The sequence below is a fragment of the Schistocerca piceifrons genome, chromosome 8, assembly GCF_021461385.2.
Source record: "Schistocerca piceifrons isolate TAMUIC-IGC-003096 chromosome 8, iqSchPice1.1, whole genome shotgun sequence".
In the NCBI taxonomy this organism is placed as follows: Eukaryota; Metazoa; Arthropoda; class Insecta; order Orthoptera; family Acrididae; genus Schistocerca; species Schistocerca piceifrons.
The window spans coordinates 20,096,975-20,123,589 of record NC_060145.1 but is presented as its reverse complement, the minus strand read 5'-3'; the positions used below and the strand labels follow the sequence as shown (position 1 = coordinate 20,123,589).

The window sequence follows — 26,615 nt, the reverse complement described above, 5'->3', positions numbered from 1 at the left end:
CTTTTGCGATTACTAAACGATACTGTAACGAACCGTACTGCTATCCGCTGGATCTTCTCTATCTCTTCTATCAAACCCTATCTGGTACGGATCCCACACTGGTGAGCATCATTCAAGCAGTGGGCGAACAAGTGCACTGTAACCTACTTCCTTTGTTTTCGGATTACATTTCCCTAGGATTCTTCCAATGAATCTCAGTCTGGCGTCTGCTTTACCAATGATCAATTTTATATGATCATTCCATTTTAAATCACTCCTAATGCCTACTCCCAGATATTTTATGGAATTAACTGCTTCCAGTTGCTGACCTGCTATATTGTAGCTAAATGATAAAGGATCTTTCTTTCTATGTATTCGCAGCACATTACACTTGTCTACATTGAGATTCAATTGCCATTCCCTGCACCCTGCATCAATTCGTTGCAGATCCTCCTGCATTTCAGTACAGTTTTACATTATTACAACCTCTCGATACACCACAGCATCATCCGCAAAAAGCCTCAGTGAACTTACGATGTCATCCATAAGGTCTTTTATGTATATTGTGAATAGCAACGGTCCTACGACACTCCCCTGTGGCACACCTGAAATTACTCTTACTTCGGAAGACTTCTCTCCATTGAGAATGACATGCTGCGTCCTGTTATCTAGGAACTCCTCAATCCAATCACCCAATTGGTCTGATAGTCCATATGCTCTTACTTTGTTCATTAAACGACTGTGGGGAACTGTATCGAACGCCTTGCGGAAGTCAAGAAACACGGCATCTACCTGTGAACCCGTGTCTATGGCCCTCTGGGTCTCGTGGACGAATAGTGCGAGCTGGGTTTCACACGACCTCCTTTTTCGAAACCCATGCTGATTCCTACAGAGTAGATTGCTAGTCTCCAGAAAAGTCATTATATTCAAACATAATACGTGTTCCAAAATTCTACAACTGATCGACGTTAGAGATATAGGTCTATAGTTCTGCACATCTGTTCGACGTCCCTTCTTGGAAACGGGGATGACCTGTGTGTGTCTATTTTTTCATAGATGATGCACTCACCAGAATGCTAAATTATATTGTTGCACTACATGATAGACAGCAAATCTGTTACAAGAATATAACAACGATATACTTTTTCCAATCTAATGACAAACTGTTGTACTTTTGGACTACGAGTGAACTTTTAGTGAATATCCATCTTACCTGCTCGAATCCTCCCAAAATTTCCATTGTGTCCATAGCAGAATTGAATGAAAGTACGCGCAGCTCACGTCCTGCCAGTTGTGCTGCTAGTTTGACAAGCATAGTCTTCCCAGAGCCGGAAGGTCCAACCTGAAACAATTGAGGAAGAGCAGAAGATCTTAATAATAGCAAAGGCTCCATGCCAGCCTGAAGACTGGATATGCAATAACAGCGTAGCTGACACCATTTGGAGTAATATGTCATCTCTCACTTTGCTGAAGAACTCAGGCAGCAAATAGAAAATAGTGAAAGGATTATTCTACAGGAGCTGTCAAATATGCAATTTTTTTTTTTTTAAATATGATTTTAGGACACAAAACTGCTACGGTCATAAGCGCCCATTCTGTGGCTTAGTGAAGGATAAAAAACCAAATTGTACAGCAGCAGCAGCAGCAGCAGCAGCAATGGGAGTGAAACTCAAGGAGGACGGAAACCAAAAACGCAAGGAAATCTTAGAAAACTGCTATTGAAGGGAGCTTCAGATGACCGATGTTTTCTCACTGATACTGATAAACTCAAGGACGCGATCGGCTGAGCCCGTGTCATCTGCTAAAATGGAAGATATATCAGGCGACAGCTGTAAACGGGCAAGTAGCGGATTAAAACAGGGGCACCGTACACTGTTGAGAGCAGTGGGGACAAAGAGGGGGAGGATCGCCACTTAAAAGATATCGATGTCTAAAAAGACAGTGCCCTGTCAGGAGTCTAGTTAAAATTATCTCCTCCCGACGAGAAGACTGGGAGGAAGATGCCCAAGCACAGGGAGGAGGTTTCACGTTCCATAATTTATTATCGGGAAGTGCAGACCAATGTGTGTGGCATAAAAGACCAACACCATGACATAAAACACTGTAGATCGGCAAAGGGAACCGTGTGAATGCCGGCCAAGGAAGAGAGACAGCAGCCTTTGTCGTTATATCAGCTGCCTCATTTCTACGGATACCAACATGCCCTGCGATCCAGTGGAGCATGTGGAGGCAGTCTTGAATCCAGTGGACCAGAAGTTGCACGGGATAAAGAGCTTGGAGGTTCAGAAGAGAGCTGAGCGAGAGCATATAATATACTGTATCCACTTACGGTGACAGATGTATTTGGCAGCCTGGAGAACAGCGTAAAGCTCCGCAGTCAAAACCGAACAATGGTCGAGAAGCCAAAATCTAATAGGGTGTCACCAACAATATAGCCACTCCCAACACCAAATGTGGTCTTTGAGTCCTCAGTGTAAATAAATGGGGCATCCTCCATTTGTACGCACAGAGCAGCAATTGCCTGACAATAAACTATAGGTGGGGCACTATCCTTGGGAAGCTAGCAAAGGTCATGGAGAAGGCAGGTCTGAGGGCGAAGCCAAGGTGGCGCCGTAATGCCATTTGTCAAGAAAGTTTTAGGAAATTGGAAGGAAAGGAAATGTAGCAGTTGATGGAAGTAGACTCCCAGTGGTAGTAGAGAGGATGGGCGGCCTGCATACCCTAAATCCAAGGAGACGTTGAAAGAAAGGGCATCAATCGGATGAGCAAGCTTGGAAGACAGATGACGAGTTTAACGATTGAGAAGGACAGATCACGGATTGGACAGCGGAGGTTCAGCAGCCTCAGCGTAAAGGCTCTCCACGGGGCTGGTGTAAAAAGCTCCAGATGCTAAACACAATCCATGGCGGTGGACAGAGTTGAGACGCCGAAGAAGACGGCCATGCAGATGAGTAAACTATGCTTCCATAGTCCAATTTCGAGCACACTAAGGCACAATATAGGTGGAGGGGGACCACTTGGTCCGCTTCCCATGAAGTACCACTGAGAACACGGAGGGTGTTGAGGAATCACAGACAGCCAGCCAAAAGATGTGAAACATGGGAAGACCAGCACAGTTTACTGTCAAACATGCGTGCCAAGAATTTGGCAACGTCCGTGAGCGGAAGATCGACAGGGCCTAGAAGTAGGGAAGGCGGATAAAACTCTGCATGACGCCAAAAATTTACACAGGTAGTCTTACTGGGAGAAAACCAGAAGCTGGTTTTGATGCTCCATGAGTGGAGGTGATCGATACATCCTTTAAGTCGTCATTCAAGAAGGCTGGTCCACTGAGAGGTGTAGTAGATTGTAAAATCGTCAACAAAGAGGGAGCCGAGACATCGGGAGCTCTGGGGCACCCCGTTTTCTTGGGAGAACATACGGGAGTGAGAGTAGTGTTCACCCGCACCTTAAATGTGCGCTCTGTCATAAATTCGCAAATGAAAAATGGTAGCCGACCTAGAAAGCCCCAATACAACAGTGTGCGGAGGATGCCTGTCCTCCAACAGGTATCATATGCCCTCTCCAGTTCAAGAAATATAGCTACCGTTTGGCGTTCCCAGAGAAAATAATTCATGATATAAGTGGCGAGAGCAACAAGATGGTCAACTGCGGAACGATGCTTTTGGAAACCACACTGGGGGGTTTCGGGACTCCTGCCACCAGCCTAAATGTCAATTTACCATACACTCCAAAACCTTACGTGCACTACTCGTGAGAGATATGAGGCAGTAGCTGGATGGGAGATGTTTGTCCTTTCCAGGTTTCAGAACAGGAATGACGGTAGCTTCCCGCCATCTTCTGGGTAAGGTACTGTCGGTCGAAATTCGATTATACAGGCAAAGGGGGTAATGCAGACTACAGTATGATAAATGCAGAAACATCTGGATGTGGATGCCAACCAGTCCTGTGGTGGAAGAGCAAGAGGAAGGGTGTGTGTGTTGGAGTTACCACATAGCAAAAATGGTATTATAGCTTTCACAATTTTCAGAGGAGAAAGCAAGAGGTCGCACTTCCGCTGCTTGTTTCTTCAGAAGAAAGGCTGGTGGCTAATTTAAAGAGCTCGAAATCCCAGCCAAGTGTTGACCCAATGAGTTAGAAATTGCAACTGGGTCCACTAAGGTATCCTGCACGACAATTAGCCCAGAGATCAGGGAGAAATTAGATGTGCCAGATAACTGTCGAATTCAACTCCAAACTACAGATGAGGAATTGAATATGTTAAAGGAGCTGGTAAAGAAGTACCAGTTTGCCTTCCTACTATCGCAGATGATGCGACGGCATCATGCAAATAACTGCTTATAGTGGACACAGTTGGCCAACGTAGGATGGTGGTGGAAAACACGAAGAGCACATCTCCACTTGCGTATTGCATTACGGCACACCTCTTTCCATCACGGAACTAGGGGGTGTCGGGGCAAAGGGGAGGTAAGAGGTATGGAACAATCCCTGGCTGTAAGAATAACTTCCATAACATGAGTGACCTGATCACCGATGCTAGGAAATTATTGGTCATCAAATGTTGCTAGAGAGGAGAAAAGAGTCCAATCAGCTTGGGAAAACTTGGAACATGACTGGCTGGTAGGATTAAACCGCTGACACCAATAGCCAACCATAGGGTTGGGGATGTAAGGGAAAACTGAAATGATCTCATATCGCGCTTCAATGTTCGACAGAAAATGAACCCTGTCAAATGTCAAGAAGAGTGTGCAGGTCGGTAGCAACCCTTTTCATGACTCGATGTATGGCCATTTTGCCCTGGTCAGATAGGCAATTTTGAATGCCCTCATTGGATAATATATTGCGTGATCTTGTATAAACCATCTCGAGCAATGAATTTAAAGTACGGTGTGCTTCCACCTGGACAGGGAGTGTGTGTAGCAGTAAAGTTCGAAGCTATTTATGTGCCTGGAGGGCACCGTCTGTTTCTACCAACAAGGTGCCATTTCGTAACCAGGAACAAGACTTTACATGACCTGCAACTGCATTGACACCTTTCTGTATAATGAAAGGGTTGACTGTGGAGAAGTCTTGACCTTCATCAGATCGAAAAACAACTAGGAGCTTTGCCACTGATGGAAGAATGTTCTGTGGCTGAGACTCACCTAGCTTTCTCTTGTGGGCAGAATTTGTAGAAGTAAAGGAAACCATTGTGAAAGTATCCCCCATGATTACTGACTTCTCTGATGGCGCGCTCTTTCCTAGTGAGGAGCCCCTCTCTGAGGGCACTCCTGCCTTAGGTGATTGTCCACACCTCCCGAGAAAGAGATGGAGCGACCAGTCGGCACATTTGGAAGGTACCAGCTCGGGTAATCACCCATCCCTGGGCCTGGCCTTTACCAGGAGGTACATATGTGTCCTACTTGTCTAGCCGGGGTGGGGAATTATGCATTACCCCATCACCAGCTACACCTGGGAATGTGTGGGTCGGCCTTCAGGCATGCACAGGGAGGAAAGAAAGAGAAAGGGAGGAACAAAGAAAAGGAAAGAAGAGAAGTGGTCTCAAATGCCGCAGCAAAGAAGAAGGTAAAGAGAAGACTCAAGGAAAAAAAAGAGGACAAAGTGAGGACACAAGACTTTCCAGTATAGAGAAAAAAGAAGAGAAACCATGCCTTACAGTCACAAGCACCTGTTTCCGGATGTAGGCACAAAACATACTCCCAAAGAGAGGGTGAGGGGGAGGGGAGGGGAAGGGAAGGGGCAGGGGGAGAGATTGGGGACAGGGAGGAATGTGGAAAGGGAAGGTGTGCAGCCCGGAAAGGAAAGAGAGCCACACCAGCTCAGGGTCCCGTGCTTGCCACGCACGTATCCACAACAGAGTTGTGGACGCCCTGTGGGGGCAAATATGTCTTAATTCTTTTAAACATATAATGGAGTGACTGACTCAGTGCAGTGTTGTTGTCTATGGGAGGTTGTGAGGTCACATGTCTCAGTATGATAGAAAGGGGTGGCATTACTGAGTAGTACTGGGATGAACTATAATAACGATTATTTTCCGATAGAGCTGTGCAGTATTTGAAAACTGTATTTTTGTTAATGTGCATATGTGACCTAATTCATAAAAATAGTTGCATCCATAATAAATTTGTGAGTATGGAAGAAATGCAGGGTGTAAACGCAAACAAGTAAAAAAATAAATAAATAAAAAAAATAAAAATAAAAAACCCACACGGGTTTTTCCTAGATTTCCCAGATAAAAGTACAATTTTTCTCAGATGAAAATACGCTTTTTCCCTGGTGAAAATACATCATTTCCCAAGTGAAAGTACATTTTTCCACATTAAGTGGCAATATACTTTCCCTTGGAGTTGCACAACTTATCACTCATTTGAATGGTGAAGGTTTTATTCACTGGAATTTTATGAAATGAAACTCAACCAAAAAAAAAAATGTGTTTAGGAAAGATCTTTATGTATGGCAACATTTACACTGTGTATTTCCATATTGTGATGGGGAACTGGAATTAAATAGTAGGAAAGAGAAGAGAATTTAAGAATCATAAAAGAAGGCTGTATATGTGGAATAGACCTGGACACACAAGAAGGTTTCAAATTGATTGTATAATGGTTAGACAGAGACGTAGGAACCAGATTTTACATTATAAGACATTTCCAGGGGCAGATGTGGAATCTGACTACAATTTACTGATTATGAACTGTAGATTGAAACTGAAGAAACTGTGAAAAGGTAGGAATTTAAGGAGATGGGACCTGGAAAGACTGAAAGAACTAGAGGTTGTAGATTCAGGGGGAGCATTAGGGAACGACTGACAAGATCAGGAGCAAGGAATACAACAGCAGAAGAAGAATGGGTAGCTTTGAAAGATGAAATAGTAAAGCCAGAAGATCAAGGAGGCAAAAAGACTAGGCATAGGAGGAATCCTTAGATAACACAAGAGACATTGAATTTAACTGATGAAAGTAGAAAATTTAAAAATGCAGCAAATGAAGCAAGGGATAGGGAATACAAACATCTAAAAAACTAGATTGACAACAAGTGCAAAATGGCTAAGCAGGAATAGCTAGATGACAAATGTAAGTATTTAGGTGGATATTTCACTAGGGGAAATATAGATACTGCCTACAGGAAAATTTAAAAGGCCTTTGGGGGAAAGAGAAGCAGCTGTATGAATATCACGAGCTCAGATGGTAAACCAATCCTAAGCAAAGAAGGTAAAGCTGAAAAGTAGAAGGGGTATATGGAGCATCTATGCAAGGGAGATGAACTTGAAAACAATAATATAGGAAGGGAAGTGGGTGCAGATGAAGATGGGACATGTAATACTGCGAGAAGAATTTGACAATGCTCTGAAACATGGCGAAACAAATCCCCGGGAGTAAACAACATTCTGTCAGAACTATTGATAGCTTCAGTAGAGCCACCAACGACAAAACTCTTCCATCCGGTGTGCAAGGTGTATGAGATGTGTGAAATACCCTCAGGCTTCAAGAAGAATGTGGTCATTCCAATTCCAAAGAAAGCAGTTGCTGACAGGTATGAAAATTACTAAACTACCAGTTTAATCAGTCATGGTTGCAAAATACTAACACAAATTCTTTACAGACGAATGGAAAAACTGGTAGAAGCAAACCTCTGGGAAGATCAGTTGGACTCCAGAGAAATGCAGGAACACGCGAGGCAATACTGATCCTACGACTTATCTTAGAAAATATGTTATGGAAAGGTAAACCTACATTTATAGATTTATAGACTTAAACAAAGCTTTTGACAATGCTGACTGGAATACTCTTTTCAAAATCCTGAAGGTGACATGGGTAAAATATAGGGAGCAAAAGGCTATTTACAACTTGTATAGGAACCAAAGGGAAATTATAAGAGTTGAAAGATATGAAAGGGAAGCAGTGTTTGACAAGTAAGTGGTACAGGGATGTAGCCTATCCATCATGTTATTCAGTCTGTACATTGAACAAGCAGTAAAGGAAACAAAAGAAAAAATAGAGTAGGAATTAAAATCCAGGAAGAAGAAATAGAAACCTTGAGGTTTGCTGATGACATTGTAATTCTGTCAGAGACAGCAAAAGACTTGGAAGAGCAGTTGAACGGAATGGACAGTGTCTTGAAAGGAAGATATTAGATGAACATCAACAAAAGTAAAACGAGGATAATGGAATGTAGTCAGATTAAATCAAGTGAAGCAGTTGGAATTAGATTAGGAAATGAAACACTTATAGTAGTAGGTGAGTTTTGCTATTTGGGTAGCAAAGTAACTGATAATGGTTGAAACAGAGAGGATATAAAATGTAGAGTGGCGAAGGCAAGGAAAGTGTTTCTGAAGAAGAGAAATCTGTTAACATCAGGTATATATTTAAGTGTGAGGAACTCCTTTCTGAAAGTATTTGCATGGAGTGTAGCCATGTATGGAAGTGAAACATGGACAAAAAATAGTTTTGACAATAAGAGAATAGATGCTTTTGAAATGTGGTGCTACAGCAGAATGCTGAAGATCTGACGGGTAGATCACGTAACTAATGAGAAGGTACTGAATAGCATTGGAGAGAAGAGAAATCTGTGGCATGCACAACTTGGCCAAAAGAATGGATCATTAGTCAAACAAAAGTCCATTTCTCTTCCGCAAAAAGACCCCAATGAGTGGACGAAAATACCATACAAAAATAGAGATGTAAATACGAAAACATCACCAGGGAGTGAAAACACCAAACAGTTGGTGGTTAAAAACAAATTTCATGTTCTTTCCGTGAGTGAAGAGGTGGATTTACGCCTAATATCGGTATGGGAACACGAACTTTAGCATGCCATCTTTTGCACGTAGTAATGGGACGAATGAGGAAGACAAAAACAACAAAAACATACAACAGCGCAAAGATGACAGTAGTGTATTATTTTTGACGGACAGTCACGGCAAAAATATGACGAGACTTTTCAAAGAAAACAAAAAATATGATGCAACAGGTATTGTAAAGCCAGGAGCAACAACAAAAAACATTATTGGTGTCGACTTACACAATAAAAAGTCGAGGAAAAATGACTGTGGTGTGTACAGCGGGTGTAAATGATATCGCAAAAAATGAAGCAAATTACTGCCTAATGGAACTACCAAAGTTCCTGGAATGCAATAAACAGCGAAATACAGTAGTTGCAACTTTACCACACAGATATGATCTAATGTATCACTCGTGTCTCAACAAAGAAATTTGAAAAACTAATATTAAAATAAAACAAATGTGTTCTTTGTTTGGAAGATGTAACACCCTCAATATAGGGAAATTGGACAGATGCTAGCATACCAAACACGGAATGCAACTAAATTACGAAGGAAAAAACTTTGTGTGTAAAACAATAAATGAAATCATTGCGAACAGAGAGAGAGCGAACAGCAAAGTTCTGTGTACCAGTGTGGGACCAGTCTCAGCAGCATCATGAAAAAGGAGCAGAATCATCAGTGTCAGCACCAACAGCTGAAACATCAACACATGCAGCAGAAACTGTTGCCTGTCCTACATGCAACAGAAAGCAAACCCAGTGTTTTTTATGGTGAGTAACATGAGAAAAAAGGGTTCCAAGCTGCACGAAACATCTCTCTCGTGTGTTCAATATGAGTCTTCCACATCTCAAGCAATACTACCATTACTGTACTGGAAAAAACCACTCCTAGCAAACATCATGCAAATGCAGGGGTGAGCAAAAATCTAAACTCTGTCTTTATTCCACCAAAATATATGTAATCTCAAGAACGAAATAGACCAGTTGCAAATACATTAAAATGACAAGTGTGAAAGCGAGCCCGGTAAACTGTGTTTCTCAGAACATCATGTTATGAGTGATATCCACATACTACAAATTGAGAACTTTAGTTCAGCTGCACATTACTGTATATCTATTATGAGAAAAGGTGGAGTTGCAATATTTGTAAAAGACAATCTAGTGTATTAATCTCTAGATTTAAGCAAATACTGTGATGAACAGCATTTTGAGGTGTGTGGCATCGAGTTAACAGCAGACAGTGCAACATTTACTGTACTGGATGTTTACAGGGCACCTGCTGGAAATCTGAATGTATTTCTGAGACAAACAGAATCACTTCTGTCCCACCTATATTGGAAAACTAAATCAACCACTGTTATGGGTGACTTCAATGTGGAGTTTTTAACAGAAAATAGAAACAAAACTGATTTTGAACACTTGATGTACAGTTACAACTTAGTACCAGTGATAGACACTCCAACTAGAGTGATAGCCAGTTCTAGCACTTTAATAGATAATGTATATGCAGATAAGGATATTTACAATAATTTAACTGTGAAAAGTATTATAAATGGCCTCTCTGCTCATGAAGGGCAATTCCTCACTCTAAACCAAATAAATGTACAAAGGAAAGAAAATTTCATCTGGAAAAAATTTAGTATTATAAATGAACACACCACTGAAAACTTTAATCAGCAATTACAGCTATAGTCCAGTCAAATTGCAGAAATACCTTGCAAAAGGTGGGGTAGAAGAGTTTATTTTTTCAACTCGTTCATATTGTTGGAAATATTAGAAAACCAAGTTTTGCCAACAAAATTTCGCTTGGGAAAACTTTCTGCAGTCAAAAAACTTGGAAAATTTCGGCCTTTTTCAGTTTTTTCAAAATATCTCAGTTTCATTTGCTCCTATCGCTTTAACGTCTATTTTCTTTTTTAAAGAGCACAAAATTCTCTACAAATTTGATTCTTGCCATTTTTTTCTACTCCAAATATCTAAGAGGCTACAGCACCTCAAAAAATACCAATTTTTCAAATTTTGAGCATAGCGGCAAGATACCTTATTTTTGAACACTATTTTTTCAGTTTCTGTTAGTGTAGTATAAATACATTATACATCATGTTATATGTTGGAATTTACGACATCACTTTCAAGTATTCAATTTCTCTGTATGCAACATGAGGATTGCTGGGCACCCAACTATTGTGATTCTTACATCACTACCTGAAGTTCACTATGGGCCACCTCAGCCCTGGTATTTGTAAAACTATAAATATAAAAACACATTATTAACAGACAGACAGACAGACAGACACACACACACACACACACACACACACACACACACACACACACACAAAATAAATTGTCTCAGGAAACTGAACTATTATTAGCTGCAATAGGCAACCTAATTAGGAAGGTAATTATTCTTGTGTATAAAAGCCACACAGTTGACATTAAAGATAAGTAGCTTTATTACAATTAAAATGCATTGTCAGTTACTAAAAAATGTTGGCAGTTCTGGGTGTGTAATACTTGTAATATCGCACATTAGCGCACTTGAGACAGATATGAGCATCACTTCCAACGTTTTGATGGGCCAGGTTCCTCAGTGTCACCAGAAATACCTTGAGTTACGGATTCAGGGTCTGTACCTAGAGTTGATCCCAGATTGACCTCTTCTTTAAACAGCGAGTCAGCCTCAGCAAGTTCGTTGATTTCGTCAGCGGTTTCCTCAACATCCTCCATAACATCTTCTTCACTGTCTTCATATAAAAATTTTTGCACATTTTCACAGTTGACCCCAATACATTTCTTGCAAATTGAAGAACATTTCAAACCCGCTTTTCTGCAGGAGCACGCTCCGCCACAGTTCAGCTTGCATGAGCATCAAACAATGTGAAGAAGTGCTTCAGGTGCTGGATCTTGGCTCATTATAAGGGGTATTGGACCGTGGTCACTGTGATTCCAGCCCCATTTCTCAGGAGGTTTCCAGTTTCCCATCCAACTTTGGACTTGTTGGTAAGTCCGCAACGAATGATGTGCAGCATCTAGTGTAGGTGGCAACTGTGCAAGATTCAGTTTGCTTTTTGTGGCAGACTTGGCGAATAGCTGGTACCGCAAATGGTCCAGCGTGTGGGAACTGCTGACACCTCCACTATACAATGCGATAGTAACCTGTTTTGTTGCTGTTATTATTTCTTCACGGGTAGCATGTGGTTCATTGAATGTGCAAAGCGCTGAGGTTAGGTGTTCATTTTTCACAACAATATTGCAGCACTTAATTTTTCCTTGACCAAAAAGAGTGGATGTTGCACCACATCTGCTAAAGGCGTTAGTGAACAGAATATATTCACTGTCAAACTTGTAAGATGCAGTGGAAAACCACTTGTCCTCTGCATTTCCTCTTCCTGGCTTTAAGAAAAATAAGTTTTCAATGCCTTGACCCAAACCGATCATGAGCACAAGCAGGTCCACATCATCTCCTACAATGACAACACTTCCAAAATCTTTGGTTCTTGAAATGACAGATGTTACAATCATAACGTCAGCATCTTCTTGTGGCTGGTGCACTTCAACGCTACACTCCAGAAATTCCTTTTTAAGAAGTAAGATCAAACGCATCTTGTTTTGTTCGTTGTACAAGAACTTGTCCTGACGGACTTGGTTCACCATCTCTGATTCAACCACAACGTCAACCGAAGAATGTTTTTTGGATCTACGAATCCTCTCAGCACTCTTTGTGCCACATTTGTCTCCCTCACATGGATACCCATCAAATACAATAGCAAATTGAGATCCAAATTGACGTTGCAGTTAAGAAACCTAGCTTTGAGCTATTGACTTGAAGCAAACATTTCGAGTACAAGTCACTTTGTGGATAAGGTACCCTCCATCAAAATTTCATTTGGCATATGGCAGTCTTAACTGCTTGGTTAGAAAGTCATCAGAATTCTCTTTTGCACATAAGAAGCATTTCTCTTTGAACTTGAACTGACCTTTTTCCTGCGACCGACGTAGCACGCCTGTTGGTTCCTGAGGATGTTGAAGGCTAGCTGCTATCATTCTCTCATTAATGTACTTCTTGTAGCATACTTCATGCACCATCACTTCACTGAGCATTTTCAAAAAACAGGTGTGAGCAGACTCCCTGCGTTGAGCACTATAATCGATAAGTGTGCTCAGTCCTTTCTTTTTCACATTGCATCCACCACTCACCACAGTTTTTTCGCAAATGAAACACAAATTCATGTCAGACATACTCATTTTCAGCACCACAACATGTACTGAATGGAAGCGACTCCAAACTGTAGGACCCTTATTGTTGTGTGCTAATAGCTGTCAGCACGCTGTGAACAATCACTAGAGATAATTGCCTTCCGACCCCCAAAGAATAAATACACTTTTGTCCGCTAAAGAACAATTCCTACATACTTTTTCTTATAACTGGTCATTAACGTCAATCAACTGTAGAAAATGTACAGCACCTGCATGCAATCGTATTACATATTGTAACACAAATAAACTTCACACAATCTGACGTGAATGTGTTCGTAGTTACTGAATATGATGCTGTTTGTCCTGGCCCTGCAGCAGAGTGAGATGGTAAATTCCAATGAATAACATGATGAGTAATATGTTTATACCACACAAATAGAAACTGAAATAACAGTGTTCAAAAATTAGGTAATTTGCCACTTTGCTCGAAATTTGAAAAATTGGTATTTTTTGACGCACTGTAGTGCCTTAGATATTGAGAGTAGAAAAAAATGGTACAAATCAAATTTGTAGAGAATTTTGTGCTCTTTAAAAAAGAAAATAGACGTCAAAGCGATAGGAGCAAATGAAACTGAGATATTTTGAAAAAACTGAAAAAAGTCCAAAATTTTCGAAGTTTTTTGACAGCAGAAAGTTTTCCCAAGAGAAATTTTGTTGGCAAAACTTGGTTTTCTAACCTTTCCAACAATATGAACGAGTTAAAAAAAATAAAATCTTCTACCCCACCTTTTGCAAGGTACAGGTTTTTTTTCTGGCAGTTTCACTGGACTACTAGTGGACTGGTCTCCTGTGTATGCTGCAATTGATGTTAATTGAAAATTTAATATATTTATCAATGGAGTTAGAAGTCTTTTTGAAGAAACCTTTCCAAAAGAGTCAGTGGTGAAAACATGTTAAAATCCGGAAACAAGCCTTGGATTACTAAAGACAACAAAATTTCTTATAAAACAAAGAGAGAACTATATGCAGCAGCCAAGAGATCAAATGATCCCAGTAGGAGTATGCACTATAAACTCTACAATAAAGTTCTGAATAAGACCATACAAGCAGCAAAGAACATGTGCTTGAAGGCAGAAACCGATTACTTAAGAAATAAAGTAAAAACTATTTAGAATTTTATAAAGAAGGAAACATGAAAAAATACAGTTGGTAGTGAAAACATCCATATAAAAAGTGAGAGTCATCTTGTTGGCAATCCAAAACTAGTAGCAGACACATTAAACAAACACTTTTTAACAGTAACAGAAAAAATAGTTTTACAAACCTCCATAAACCAAACCATCAATCCTTTGAAAGCAATAGTACCTAGCTCAGTACAACACATGAAGGTAACAACAGTCACTATTCAAGAAATTGAAAGAGTTATTAAATGTCTGAAAAGTAGAAACTCTATTGGGATTGACAATATTTCTAACAAATTAATAAAATACTGCTGCAGCCATGTAAGTAAAGACTTTTGCCACTTTTTCATGCATCACTTAAGCAAGGAATAGTTCCTGAGAGGCTTAAGTATGCAGTTGTAAAAATACTGTACAAGAAGGGAGATAAGACGGATGCTGCTAACTATCGGCCAATATCACTGCTGACAAGTTTTCAAAGGTTTTAGAGAAACTAATGCTTGCCAGGATAGTTAAGCATCTCGGGGATCAAAATATCCTCAGACAAAGTCAGTTGGGGTTTCAGAAAGGTTAGTCAACAGAAGATGCAATATTTGCATTTGCTGGCGAAGTCTTGGAATCTATAAAGAAAAAACTGAAGGTGGTTGGGATTTTTTGTGACCTAACAAAAGCGTTTGACTGTGTGTCACCAGATTCTTTTACAAAAAGCTGCACATCTCGGTATAAGTGGTTCATCAGGGAAATTGTTTGACTCCTACCTGTCAAACACGAAACAGAAAACTGTAGTGGATAGACAAAATCGAGTCCCATTATTTTCAGAATGGAGTACAATCACATGTGGAGTGACCCAAGGCTCAGTTCTGGGCCCCCTACTTTTTATTATCTTTATAAATGATCTGCCTCTCTGTGCGGAATATTCTAGATTCACCATTTTTACTGACGACACTGCATTACTTGTTGATAATTCAGTAGATAAACTTGAGGAAACAGCAAATAAGGTTTTAAGTGAAACAGTGAACTCATTGAACATTAATGACCTTTCTTTAAATTACACTGAAACAAACTTTGTTCAGTTCCACACAACATTAAAAGATGGAGAAATAGTAGTAAAAATAGGTGAGCAGGTGATAACTGTGGTGGATACCTCAAAATACCTAGGCTTGCATATCGACAGCAAACTGATCTGGCCAAACCACATCCTGGATCTATGAAGAAGATTGAGTTCAGCAACTTACACATTACATATTGTTTCTTCTTATAGAAGTATGGAAACCATGAAGTCAGCCTATTATGGTTATTTTCATGCCATTATGGCATACGGAATTACTTTGGGGAAATCAGTCACTGGCTAAAAAAGTACTGTGTGCACAAAAAAGAGCCATAAGGATCATGTGTGGAGTCCACCCTAGAGCCACATGCAGAAATCTTTTTAAGAAACTTTGAATCCTTACATCCACTGTGCAATATATATACTCTTTGATGTGCTTCATAAGGAAAGAAAAATCCAGTTTTAAGCTGGATAGTGAGTATCATAGTCATGAGACAAGAAGAAAACACGATATCCACTATGAACAGGCAAATCTAAGAATGGTACAGAAAGGTGTCCATTTCACTGGCTATAAGATTTTTAATGCCCTCCCTTTAAGAATTCAGTGTTTGTTAGAAGACGAGGTCTTGTTTTAAACAAGTTTAAGGCAGTTCCTATTACAAGGATCATTTTATACCATAGAAGAGTTCCTGAACTACAGTATTTAGCATTTCTTGTATTGTTAAATGCAAACATATGCCTAAATCTACATTTGTAATCCTGACTATTCTTTATTGTAAACACAGATTTTGAAATATTTATTTTATGTAACACTTATTATTTTGTAAACTGATTTTCTGTTGTAGAACCTAAGTAACTGTTTACTGTAAAATGAAATCATTTTCTTTTGTTTTTATGTGCTATCAAAGATCTCTGACACATTTCATAACTTGTGATATTGTCACAACATGGATCACTGCAATACGAAATAAATAAATAGACACATTCTGAGACATCACAGGATCACCAATTCAGTATTAGAAGGAAATATGAATGCGTGCGTGTGTGTGTGTGTGTGTGTGTGTGTGTGTGTGTGTGTGTGTGTGTGTGTGTGTGAGAGAGAGAGAGAGGGGGGGGGGGAAGGGGAGGAGGGAGGGAGGGGAGGGGAGAGGGAGGGAGGAGGGAGGGAGGGGAGGGGAGAGGGAGGGAGGGAGGGAGGGAGGGAGGGGAGGGGAGAGGGAGGGAGGGGGGGGTCGTAGAGGGAGACCAAGAGAGGAATACAATAAGCAGATTCTGAAGGATGTAGGTTGGAACAGTTATTTGGAGATAAAGAGTCTTGCACAGGATAGAGTAGCATGGACAGCTGCATCAAACCAGTCTTCGAACTGAAGACTACAACAAGAATTTACATATTATGAAAGTATAAACACAAATTCTACCACATACAGTATGGTATCTTCTGAAACACTCAACTCGAGACTGTGACACGCTTTTGTCATCCACTCATTGCTCACATAATGTGATCTCGCCAGCCAATGACAGCAGATATTCAGAGCATATTACATATGATGTATAGTCAGCCAATAACATCATTGTTAAGCAGTGTGAGCACACAAATAAGAAAACGTTATGGTTTAAATTAATATACATACAGTATAGATACAAGAAAATTTAAGCTTTGACATATGATACTGGTCGTCAATAAATTTTTGGCTATTCTACCCCCCCCCCCCCCCCGCCGCGCCCCCCCCACCCCCAACCCCCCATCCCCACCCATAACTGTAAAACTAATAACTGTAACAATGAGAATTCTATTAATCCACCTGTTTTTTTTAAGTAGTCATGATGTGCCTGCTATCAGATTGGAAGCATTTTGCCAGAGGCTTACGTCGGAGACAAGCTCACCTGTGAAAGACATCATGTCATACACCAGCCCTGCTGTGATTTCTACACAGCATTTTATGTTGGCATTCCCACCAACGAACCGCCCACTGGAATGAATGGCCAGAGCCAAACTGTGACCGACGACAGAGTTGACCACCCACTGATAGAACATGCTGCCGAGTGCAAAATGCTCAGTTTTAATGGCTGCTTCACAGCTTGTGCCCTCTGAATCCTACCCCTGACAATAGATTCTCTGAATTATTTAGATGTGTGTTATCCCTGAAACATACCCTCCCAGGCTTAATCCAAGCAATCTCTTCCCCCACCTCTACCCCTGACCTGTGATCCTGACCTCCCTCCCTATTCTTCTTACTGCTACTGTGTACCGTGCACAGCCTGTGGTCAGAACAACTTCGCCAGTGCCGCTCCGAGTTCCTGTCCTGTGCACCGGCTCTGCCTGCCTGTCCTTCCCAGAACGTCAGCCACCCTTTCCCATCCATCTCTCCTCCTCCTTTCTCCTCTTGCACATTCCACCTGACACAAACCCTCACACCCCAATGGAGCTGTGGCACATTGCAGTCAGCTGAGACAATGGAGCAATACAGCTGTACTCTGTGTACGATATGTGCTCAATAGCTCTGACGAAGGTTCCATCCGAGAGCTACCAATGTTCTCTTTCTAGTTTACATGCCTATTGACAACTCGGCACTCAACCATTAGGCGAATTGTTATCTTTGCTTCTTACATTATTCATATTGTCATTCTTCAGTTTTGATCTCCATACAGATTACATAAGAAGTTAGCAATTTTGGAGTACAATACATGAAATTCTTACCAAACCAGTTCAAAGTTTCTCATCAACTTACTAATATAGGCATCCATTTCAGACTAAGGCACCGGAGAAGTGAATGCAGAGCTGGCTGCAAGCTCCTCAGAACCACTGGATCCCTCGAGAAAGGACCAGACGTCGATGCCGCCAGTTGTAAATGCATGCGGCGTTTGGGATGTGGTTCAAGCGAACCACGCATTCTCCCCAACTTCATCTGTCGCCCCAGCCTTTCTGTTGTCGTTTCACCGACATGAAGCATGTCTGTCGTGATTGTCACTGAAGACTCGCATGTTGGCACTATGAAACCTTCCTCTGCAGCCACCCTAAAGACCTGACTCAACAGACAAACAAGAATATTAAGATGCCATACAGAATATTCAATGGGATTTAAGACTCACAATGTGGTAATTACAGAATTTTACTGAAATGTGGGCACTTCTGTGTATCCTCTGCTTGATGTTGAATCAAGATATTTTACAACTTTCAATGACAAGATAACAATACCAAAGATGAGTACCAAGTGAAGAACCTAATCATCAGTAACACTGATCTAAAATAAAATCCCTTTTTTCTGGAGAAATACTTTGTGATCCTGGTTGAACTTTCAGCACTGAATTCAAACATGTAGCCCTCCCCCACCAAATCAGGGATGGTTTACAAGTAATCAAAGAAATTACAAGTAATCAAAGAAACTAAGATATGACTCTGAGTTCCTATAGTATTTGGTTTGTAGCACTTATTCTACACAAATATTTATGAAAAATATTCAACAAAAATGAGTCACTTCCAAGTAAACTGTTAACATCACCTCTTGGACTAAAAGTCTTCCTCCTGAATCACTACAACAATTTTCTGTCAACATACAAGATATCCACTTCCCTTCATACTCACTTTCTATAGTAGAAGTATTTTCTGGTAGTTGGATTCATGAACTTATCAATTTGTTTGATTTGGCTACGTTTTCATGTGAACCACTGGAAGTAATGTATTTTCATGAGCGAACGAACACACACACAAACACACACACACACACACACACACACACAAACACACACACACACACAGCATTTTTTTCATCCACTCTCCATCTCCAATTACCTCATTTGAGCGCATTAGCTATTACACACACTGAAAATGTGCACACTTTGGACAGCCTTATTACATTCCCAATAATACTACAATTACTATGAATTTGCAAGTATTTTCAATTTCTTTTCTACATCTTGCACTGATTTTTGCATACTCTATAATATCTCATAACTCTCTGCAATCAAACTGATGTAAAGAACTGAGAGGGATAACATTTTATTTGGGAAATGAAGCAAAAAACACTTAACATTCCCTTTTGACTCATTTATAAAAAGTTTAGTCTAATGAATTGAACTCAAATATAGCCCTGACAAAAAGATTCTGTTCCCAGATTTGCATTTCCCAAACTAAATTTGTCTGTAATCACACACTTACACATCTGAAATATTATCCTCCCAAAAAAGTTTAATTTAACAGACAAGGATCTTCTATAATTCATGTACAACCAATTATAACTAATGAAAACAACTTGCTCCAGTTTCCTTTTTAATACTCATTGATTTTAAAAAGCATCAATTTTACACAGATATATACAGCACAATGTTAATAGAGGAGGATATTCCTCACTGAAAGTCGAAAGGAATCAAGTATAATCAGGACGCTACACAGTTCATGCAAGACACATGAATATGAGACATAAGAAGTGAACATAATTTACAGTATTGTGGTTTTCAAATAGTCTGAATTGCAAAACACTCAAGCTGACCACACAAGGGTCAATCCATATCAAGAGGTCCAGCACTGGTTGCTTGACCAACTCAGAAAAATTTTATATTTGCAGGGTGAATTCCCAAATGTTTAGTAGTCACAAAAATATTTTTTAAAAAATTATTGTTTGTTATTTTGAAATGGTGGCCATATTTGTTTCTAGCCACATGAGTTTTTTCGTATTTGCAAGCATCTACATTTTTTACAATTATTCAGTAGTGGAATGTCCTAAGCGTTTCAGATAAAATGCATTTAGTTCAACACACACTGGGCTACAAATTAACATCATTATCACTTAGCTGAATGTATTCTTTAACATATTTTAATAGTTCAAAGTTATCGGCCACAAAATAAAAAAAACTCAATTTTTGAACAGTAGTTTTCCACTATTTTTTCTGCTATCACACTGTATAATATAGTTACTTCTTATGGAGTATCAATGGTGAGCAGCTTACACTTAAAAATACACTATTTTAAAAAATGGATTTCTTTTAATTTTTCCATTTTGTGACCTGCAGTATCTTTGATGGGGGACCAGATAAAGATCTGAAAATTTCACAGTTAAAAGACCTTTATGACATCAAACTTCAGTACAAATTTCAACTTTGAGACTAATTGGAAGTTATGGAAAAAAGATTACAAACACGAGTCAAAAATACGTTTTTTAATATCTGCAATATCTGGTAGGCTAATCAAATAAAGTACACCAATTGCATAATGTAACACACCACATTACACTAGCTAATAATTATTTGTCGAAATAATGCCATGGTAATTGTTTCAGCAGGCTAACAATTGCATCTCCAAGCCTATACAAGTCGGATTGTTGTCTTCCCCCTTACACCAACAATTGTCTTCTCACACTTATTTAGCTAGAAGTTCTTGAAGTGTGCAGTTGAAAAATGGAGTGTCAGTGTTCTGTTGGTGTTATTATTAATGCAGCATGTCATAAAAGTGTGTATGTAGTGTATCCTAAAGACATTACTTTAATCGAAGATTACAGTAAAGAAGAAAAACTGTTTTTTTACTTACAAGTCGATCCAGAGGTCAAATCAACATGCAAGTACCATGAAATGAAATACTTAAGAAATTTTTATCACCTTTTTGGTCAGTTTTGCATGAACTCTTTTGAGAAACATAAGAAACCTATAACAAAAGGTCTGCGAGAAATAACATTTGATCATTATTCTAAAAATAAAAGCTCTTTTGTCAATCTCATACCAGGAAAATCATTGTGTCCAATATGTTGTTCTAAGATATTTGTAATTAACAAGAGAAAGGATAGTGAAACCTCAGATACAGAATTTTGTGACTTATCAGCAACCATTAAAAAAGTAGATACAGCTTGTGGAATCCTGGGTATATTGCCTGCTAGTAATTAGAAAACTAAGTCAAGCAAAAAGACCAAGTGCCTTGAATACAAAAACTGAGAAGTGGCAACTACAGTCAAAAAGAAATTGGAAGTTTCATTTCAAAATACAATGTGTACTAAAACAGATGGAAGTTCTAAAACTTCACCAACTGGATATGATGATTTAATAGAAAAACTAAAAACTAACTGTAGCACTTCAAACAAAGAGCATAAAATTAAGATTATCAGTTTACTGTCGAATGGAGTCCAGCAAAAGTTAGTGATGAATTTAATGTGTCAGAACATCTTGTTAAGTTAACAAGGCAATTAGTAAAAGAACAGGGAATTTTACCAGCATTACAAAAGAAAAGTGCATCTAATTTGGTAGATGAAAACACAATCAATAAAGTTATTAAGTATTATGATGATGACAATAACAGCCATCTGATGTCTGGCAAAAAAGACTGTGTTTCTGTGAAAGAAAATGGTTCTAAAATTCAAAGATAAAAAAGGTTAATATTGTGTAACTTGAACTATTCACTGAATTTAAAAAAGAAAATCCTGACATCAAAATTAGAAGATAAAAGTTTTGAGAGTTGAGACCAAGATGGTGCATTGTTGCAGGGGCATCTGGCACCCATAATGTTTGCGTTTGTTTGATCATCAGAACGTAAAGTTGATGATAGATGGGGCCAATCTTAGAGTTGACTATAAAGACCTGTTGGAAGTTATGGTATGCAATATTGACAGTTACAATTGTATGATCAAAGGATTATACGAAGATTGTCCAGGCAAACAAGCCTTACTTGACATGTTTGAAGAATCTGAAGAAGACGATTTGATGCCTGACAATATAAAATACGAGGGCGGTTCAGAAAGTAACCTCCGATTGGTCACAGTGCGGGTTGTGGGGGGAGTAGCGACGCCATCTGTGCGTTCACGCACTCAACAGGTCAGTCGGCATCAAGCCGTGGTCGAGTGAACGTCGTACCTGTGCTAGTTTAGTTTTTGTGGCAGTTTGAAATGTGTGCTGCAATAGAAAACCCCGCCAAATGTGAAGTGCGTGCTGTCATAAGGTTTTTTACAGCCAAAGGATATTCTGCAGCAGCTATTCATCGTGAGTTGTCCGTGAATGGGTACGTTTATTTAAAAGTGGACGAGAAAACGTTCATGATGAAGAGAGGAGTGGTAGACCATCATTGGTGACTGACGAACTCGTTCAGACAGTTGATGCAAAAGTTCGTGAAAATCGACGTTTCTCAATGTCGGAGTTGTCTACTGGTTTTCCACAGATTTCTAAGACTCTCTTGTACGAGATAGTGACAGCAAGATTGGGTTACCGTAAGTTCTGTGCACGATGGGTGCCCAAAATTCTTACCGACCACCACAAAACTCAAAGAATGGCCTCTGCATTAGACTTTCTGTCACGTTATGAGGACGAAGGAGAACCATTGTTAAACAGAATCGTGACCGGTGATGAAACCTGGATTAAGTACGTGAACCCTGAGACAAAAGAACAATCAAAGATGTGGGCACATTCAAATTCGCCTACCAAACCAAGAAAAGCCTCGCAAGATTTTTCTGCCAGAAAACTGATGGCAACGGTGTTTTGGGATGCCAAATGGGTGTTGTTGGTTGAATTTATGGAACGTGGTACGACCATTAATCAAGACGTGTACTGTGAAACAATAAAAAAGTTACGACGGGCTATACAGAACAAACGCCGTGGTATGCTGACTTCCGGTATCGTTTTTTTGCACGATAACGCCCGTCCTCACTCTGCTCGCGGAACAACGGCCCTTCTTGAGTCCTTCAAGTGGGACGTTATCAACCATCCACCTTACAGCCCAGACCTGGCACCAAGTGATTATCACCTCTTCATGCATTTGAAGAAATGGCTCAAGTCACAGCGGTTTGATGATGACGAAGAGCTCAAAGATGCGGTCACAGGCTGGCTCCAGGCACAAGCGGGTGATTTTTATGCAGAAGGAATTTCAAAGCTTGTGAAGAGATATGATAAGTGCCTCAATCGCTATGGAGACTATGTAGAAAAATAGTGCAAAGATGTAGTTGTAAGATGTATATATTAAAATATTTTTATTTAACTTGGTGTATTTTTTTTAAATCAACCAGAGGTTACTTTCTGAACGGCCCTCGTACAAACAGTGGGTGACACATGACAGAACTGAAATGGTCACAGTCATAAGAGTTCTTTGAAGTGTTGGTGGCTAACCTTGAAAATCTGAAAATGCATCATTTTATTGCAAAAGCTCAAAGTAAATTTTTGAAAGACAAAAAGCAAACCTTGGCAGCTGATGAATGCTTGGTTCTTGCTGACTTTTCAGAAAATTATTTCTTTGTTGTTCAAGATGAGGCACAAAGGTACCTCTGGGTAAACAAACAGGCCACAGTTCATCCATTTGTATTCTATTTAAAGATAAACTAATGAGTACAGCATTTGTGCCGTAAGTGACTACCTTGAACACAACACTACAGCAGTACACATTTTTCAACTAAAATTAATAAACTTCATTGAACAGCACCACCCTTCCATAAAAAACTGATTTACTTTTCAAATGGGGCAGCAAGTCAATATAAAAACAAAAAAAAATTTATTAACATCTCCTTCCATAAAAAAGATTTTGGGTTTGATGTAGAATGGCACTTTGTCACTTCATGCCATGGGAAGAAAGCTTGTCATGGTGTCAGAAGTACACCAAAGTGAGCCGTCACAAAAGCAAGTCTGCAGTGGACCGATGACAATCATATCATATCACCCCAAGAAATGTTTGAATTCTGCAAAAAACATATCAAAGGAATTACCTATGTTTTGTACAATGTGAGGAAATACAAGAAGTCTGTGACAGTGTCTTGAAGGAAAGGTACAACACCTGTCAGAAGATTAAAGGTACTCAATCTTTACATTGTTTTGTACCCCATTCACACAACTTACTGAAGTGTAAGATCACACCAACTTGGCCTGATAGTGAACTTCATCAGTGTGGAAAACTTGTACAACTGGTTCTTCAAAATGAAGACATAGTGGCTTTTGTTTACAATGAACAGTGGTGGGTTGGCAAAGTTGATAATATTGACTGTCAAAACCAAGATGTACATGTTGTATTTTATCACCCTACATCTTTTAAAAAAATTGAGGAGGATCAGGTTTGGATGCCACTTAAAAATGTACTAAGGAAGTTGTCTCCCATGGAATTTACAACTGTGTCTGGGCAAACTTATAATCTAATACCCAAACTGAGTGAACAAATTTCTCAAATGGTCTATGAGCGATGTACTAAAAACAAATAACAAGAGAACAATATAATGTAATAAGAGTAGATTATTTTCAATAAAAAAGTAAGTAATCATAGATATGATTAAATTATATACTGTAACTGATATATTTTATTCCATAAGCCTAGATATCACAGATGTTAAAAAATGTATTTTTGACTCATTTGTAATTTTTCTCCATAACTTTCAATTCAATCTCAGAGTTGAAACTTATACTGAAGTTTGATGTTATAAAGGTCTATTATCTGTGAAATTTTCAAATTTTTATCTGGTCCCCCAACAAAGATATTGCAGGACACAAAATGGAAAAATTTTAAAAAACCCATTTTTTAAAATAGTGTATTTTTTAAAGTGTAATTTAAAACTGAGAAATTAATCTTCCTTTGGAAAACTAGTGTCCAAAAATTGATTTTTTTTTTAATTTGTGGCTGATAACTTTAAACTATTAAAATATATTAAAGAATACATTCAGATAAGTGATAATGATGTTAATTTGTGGCCCAGAGTGTTGAATTGAATGCATTTTATCTCAAAGGCTTAGGATAATCCACTACTGAATAACTGTAAAAAAATGTAGATGCTTGCAAGTACGAAAAACACGTGGCCTGGAACAAATGTGGCCTGGAACAAAAATGGCTGCCATTTCAAAATAATAAACAATAATTTTTTTTAAAGTATATATTTTGTGACTACTAAACATTGGGGAATTTGCCCATAAAATATATAATTTTTCTGAGATGGTCAAGCAAACAATTATTGTTTTCTTGGACCACTTGGTATGGATTGACCCACAAGGCTGAGGACATGTTCAACAACTGGATTGTTAAGCTTTTGTCTGGTCACAGTGTGGCATTCACCCTTCTCAGAATTAATTAAAAGATGATATAGAGATGCTAATACCAATGGAAGTCATCATCATCAGTGTTCTGCCTAAAGGCAGGTTTTCACATGGTAGTTCTCCAGGCTATCCGATCTTCTGCCACCCTCTTCAGGTCTGCATAATTTCCTCTTCCCTTTATGTCGTCTATCACCTTGTATCTCCTTCTTCCTCTCAGTCTTCTCCCACAAACCAATCCTTCCAAAGCAACTACTAGCAAGCACTCCCTTCTCAATGAATGTCGCAACCAGTTCTTTTTCCTTTCTCTTACAACCTTCAGCAGACATCTTCTCTCACCAACCCTTTCCAATACTCTTTCATTACTCACTCTTTCCATTCTCCTCCACATCCACACCTCAAATGCTTCTAACATTTTTTCATCCTCTCGTCTCAGCGTCCATGTTTCTGCCCCATATAGTGCCACAATATAAACAAAACATTTGTAAAGCCTTTTCCTTAGTCCTTTATCTAATTTGCCACATAAGAGTCTCCTCTTTCTGTTGAATGCCTCCTTCACTATGGCAATTCGAATTTTCACCTCCTGGTGACATCTTAAGTCTTCAGTTATTGTGCTTCCCAGATATTTAAATGCACTTACTAGGCTAATGGTAGATTGTCCTATTTTAATATTGGATAGTCTGCGTCTTGTACTGATGACCATACTCTTTGTTTTTGTTCTGTTTATTTGCATCCCATATTCCACACAAGCTTCATTCAGAACTTTGAGCATGTTATTCACTGTCCCCTCACTTTCTGCCACTAATACCAGGTCATCAGCAAATCTTATACATTCTATTCTCTTTCCACCAATACATATTCCTCTTTTCCCATCTAAATTTTTCACAATAATCTCTTCAAGGTATACGTTAAACAACAGTGGGGAAAGGCAACAACCTTGTCTAACACCTCGTCCAATGCTACTTCCTTCTGACATTTCATTTCCAATCCTCATCCTTACTTTCTGGTGTAAATATAGATTCTGTATCAGTCGTCTCTCTTTCCAATCTACTCCTTTCCTCTTCAAGATATCCATCAGCTTGTTCCACTGAACTCTGTCAAAAGCCTTTTCTAAACCTATATAAACAGGAAAGATTTCTCTACCCTTTTCCATATATCTTTCCCCTACAGTTCTTAGCAGGCCAATAGCATCTCTTGTTCCTTTTCCTCTTCTAAATCCGAACTGCTTCTCTGCAATCCCTCTATCCAGCTTGCCATATAACCTTCTATTCAGCACTCTCAGCAAGACTTTAGCTGCATGAGAAATTAGACTGATGGTCCGGTGCTCTTCACATTTTTTAGTATTTCTCTTTTTCTCTATTGGTATCATAACTGTTGCAGCGAAGTCCTCAGGCCATTCCCCTTTGTCATATATCTCATTACAGAGGTAGACTATTTCTTTTCTTGCCTTGTTTCCCAAA

General features: G+C 39.3%; 1 protein-coding gene across 1 annotated transcript in view; it reads right to left on the bottom strand.

Moving 5' to 3' along the window:
• LOC124711514 (midasin-like) overlaps nucleotides 1-26,615 on the bottom strand; it is a 155,758-nt gene that overhangs the window by 8,753 nt on the left and 120,390 nt on the right. Inside the window, exons 21-22 of the mRNA XM_047241629.1 lie at nucleotides 17,916-18,209; nucleotides 1,193-1,321 (exon numbers count right to left, since the gene is read on the bottom strand). Coding sequence (XP_047097585.1) covers nucleotides 1,193-1,321; nucleotides 17,916-18,209 — 423 coding nt within the window. The remainder of the gene's footprint in view (nucleotides 1-1,192; nucleotides 1,322-17,915; nucleotides 18,210-26,615) is intronic.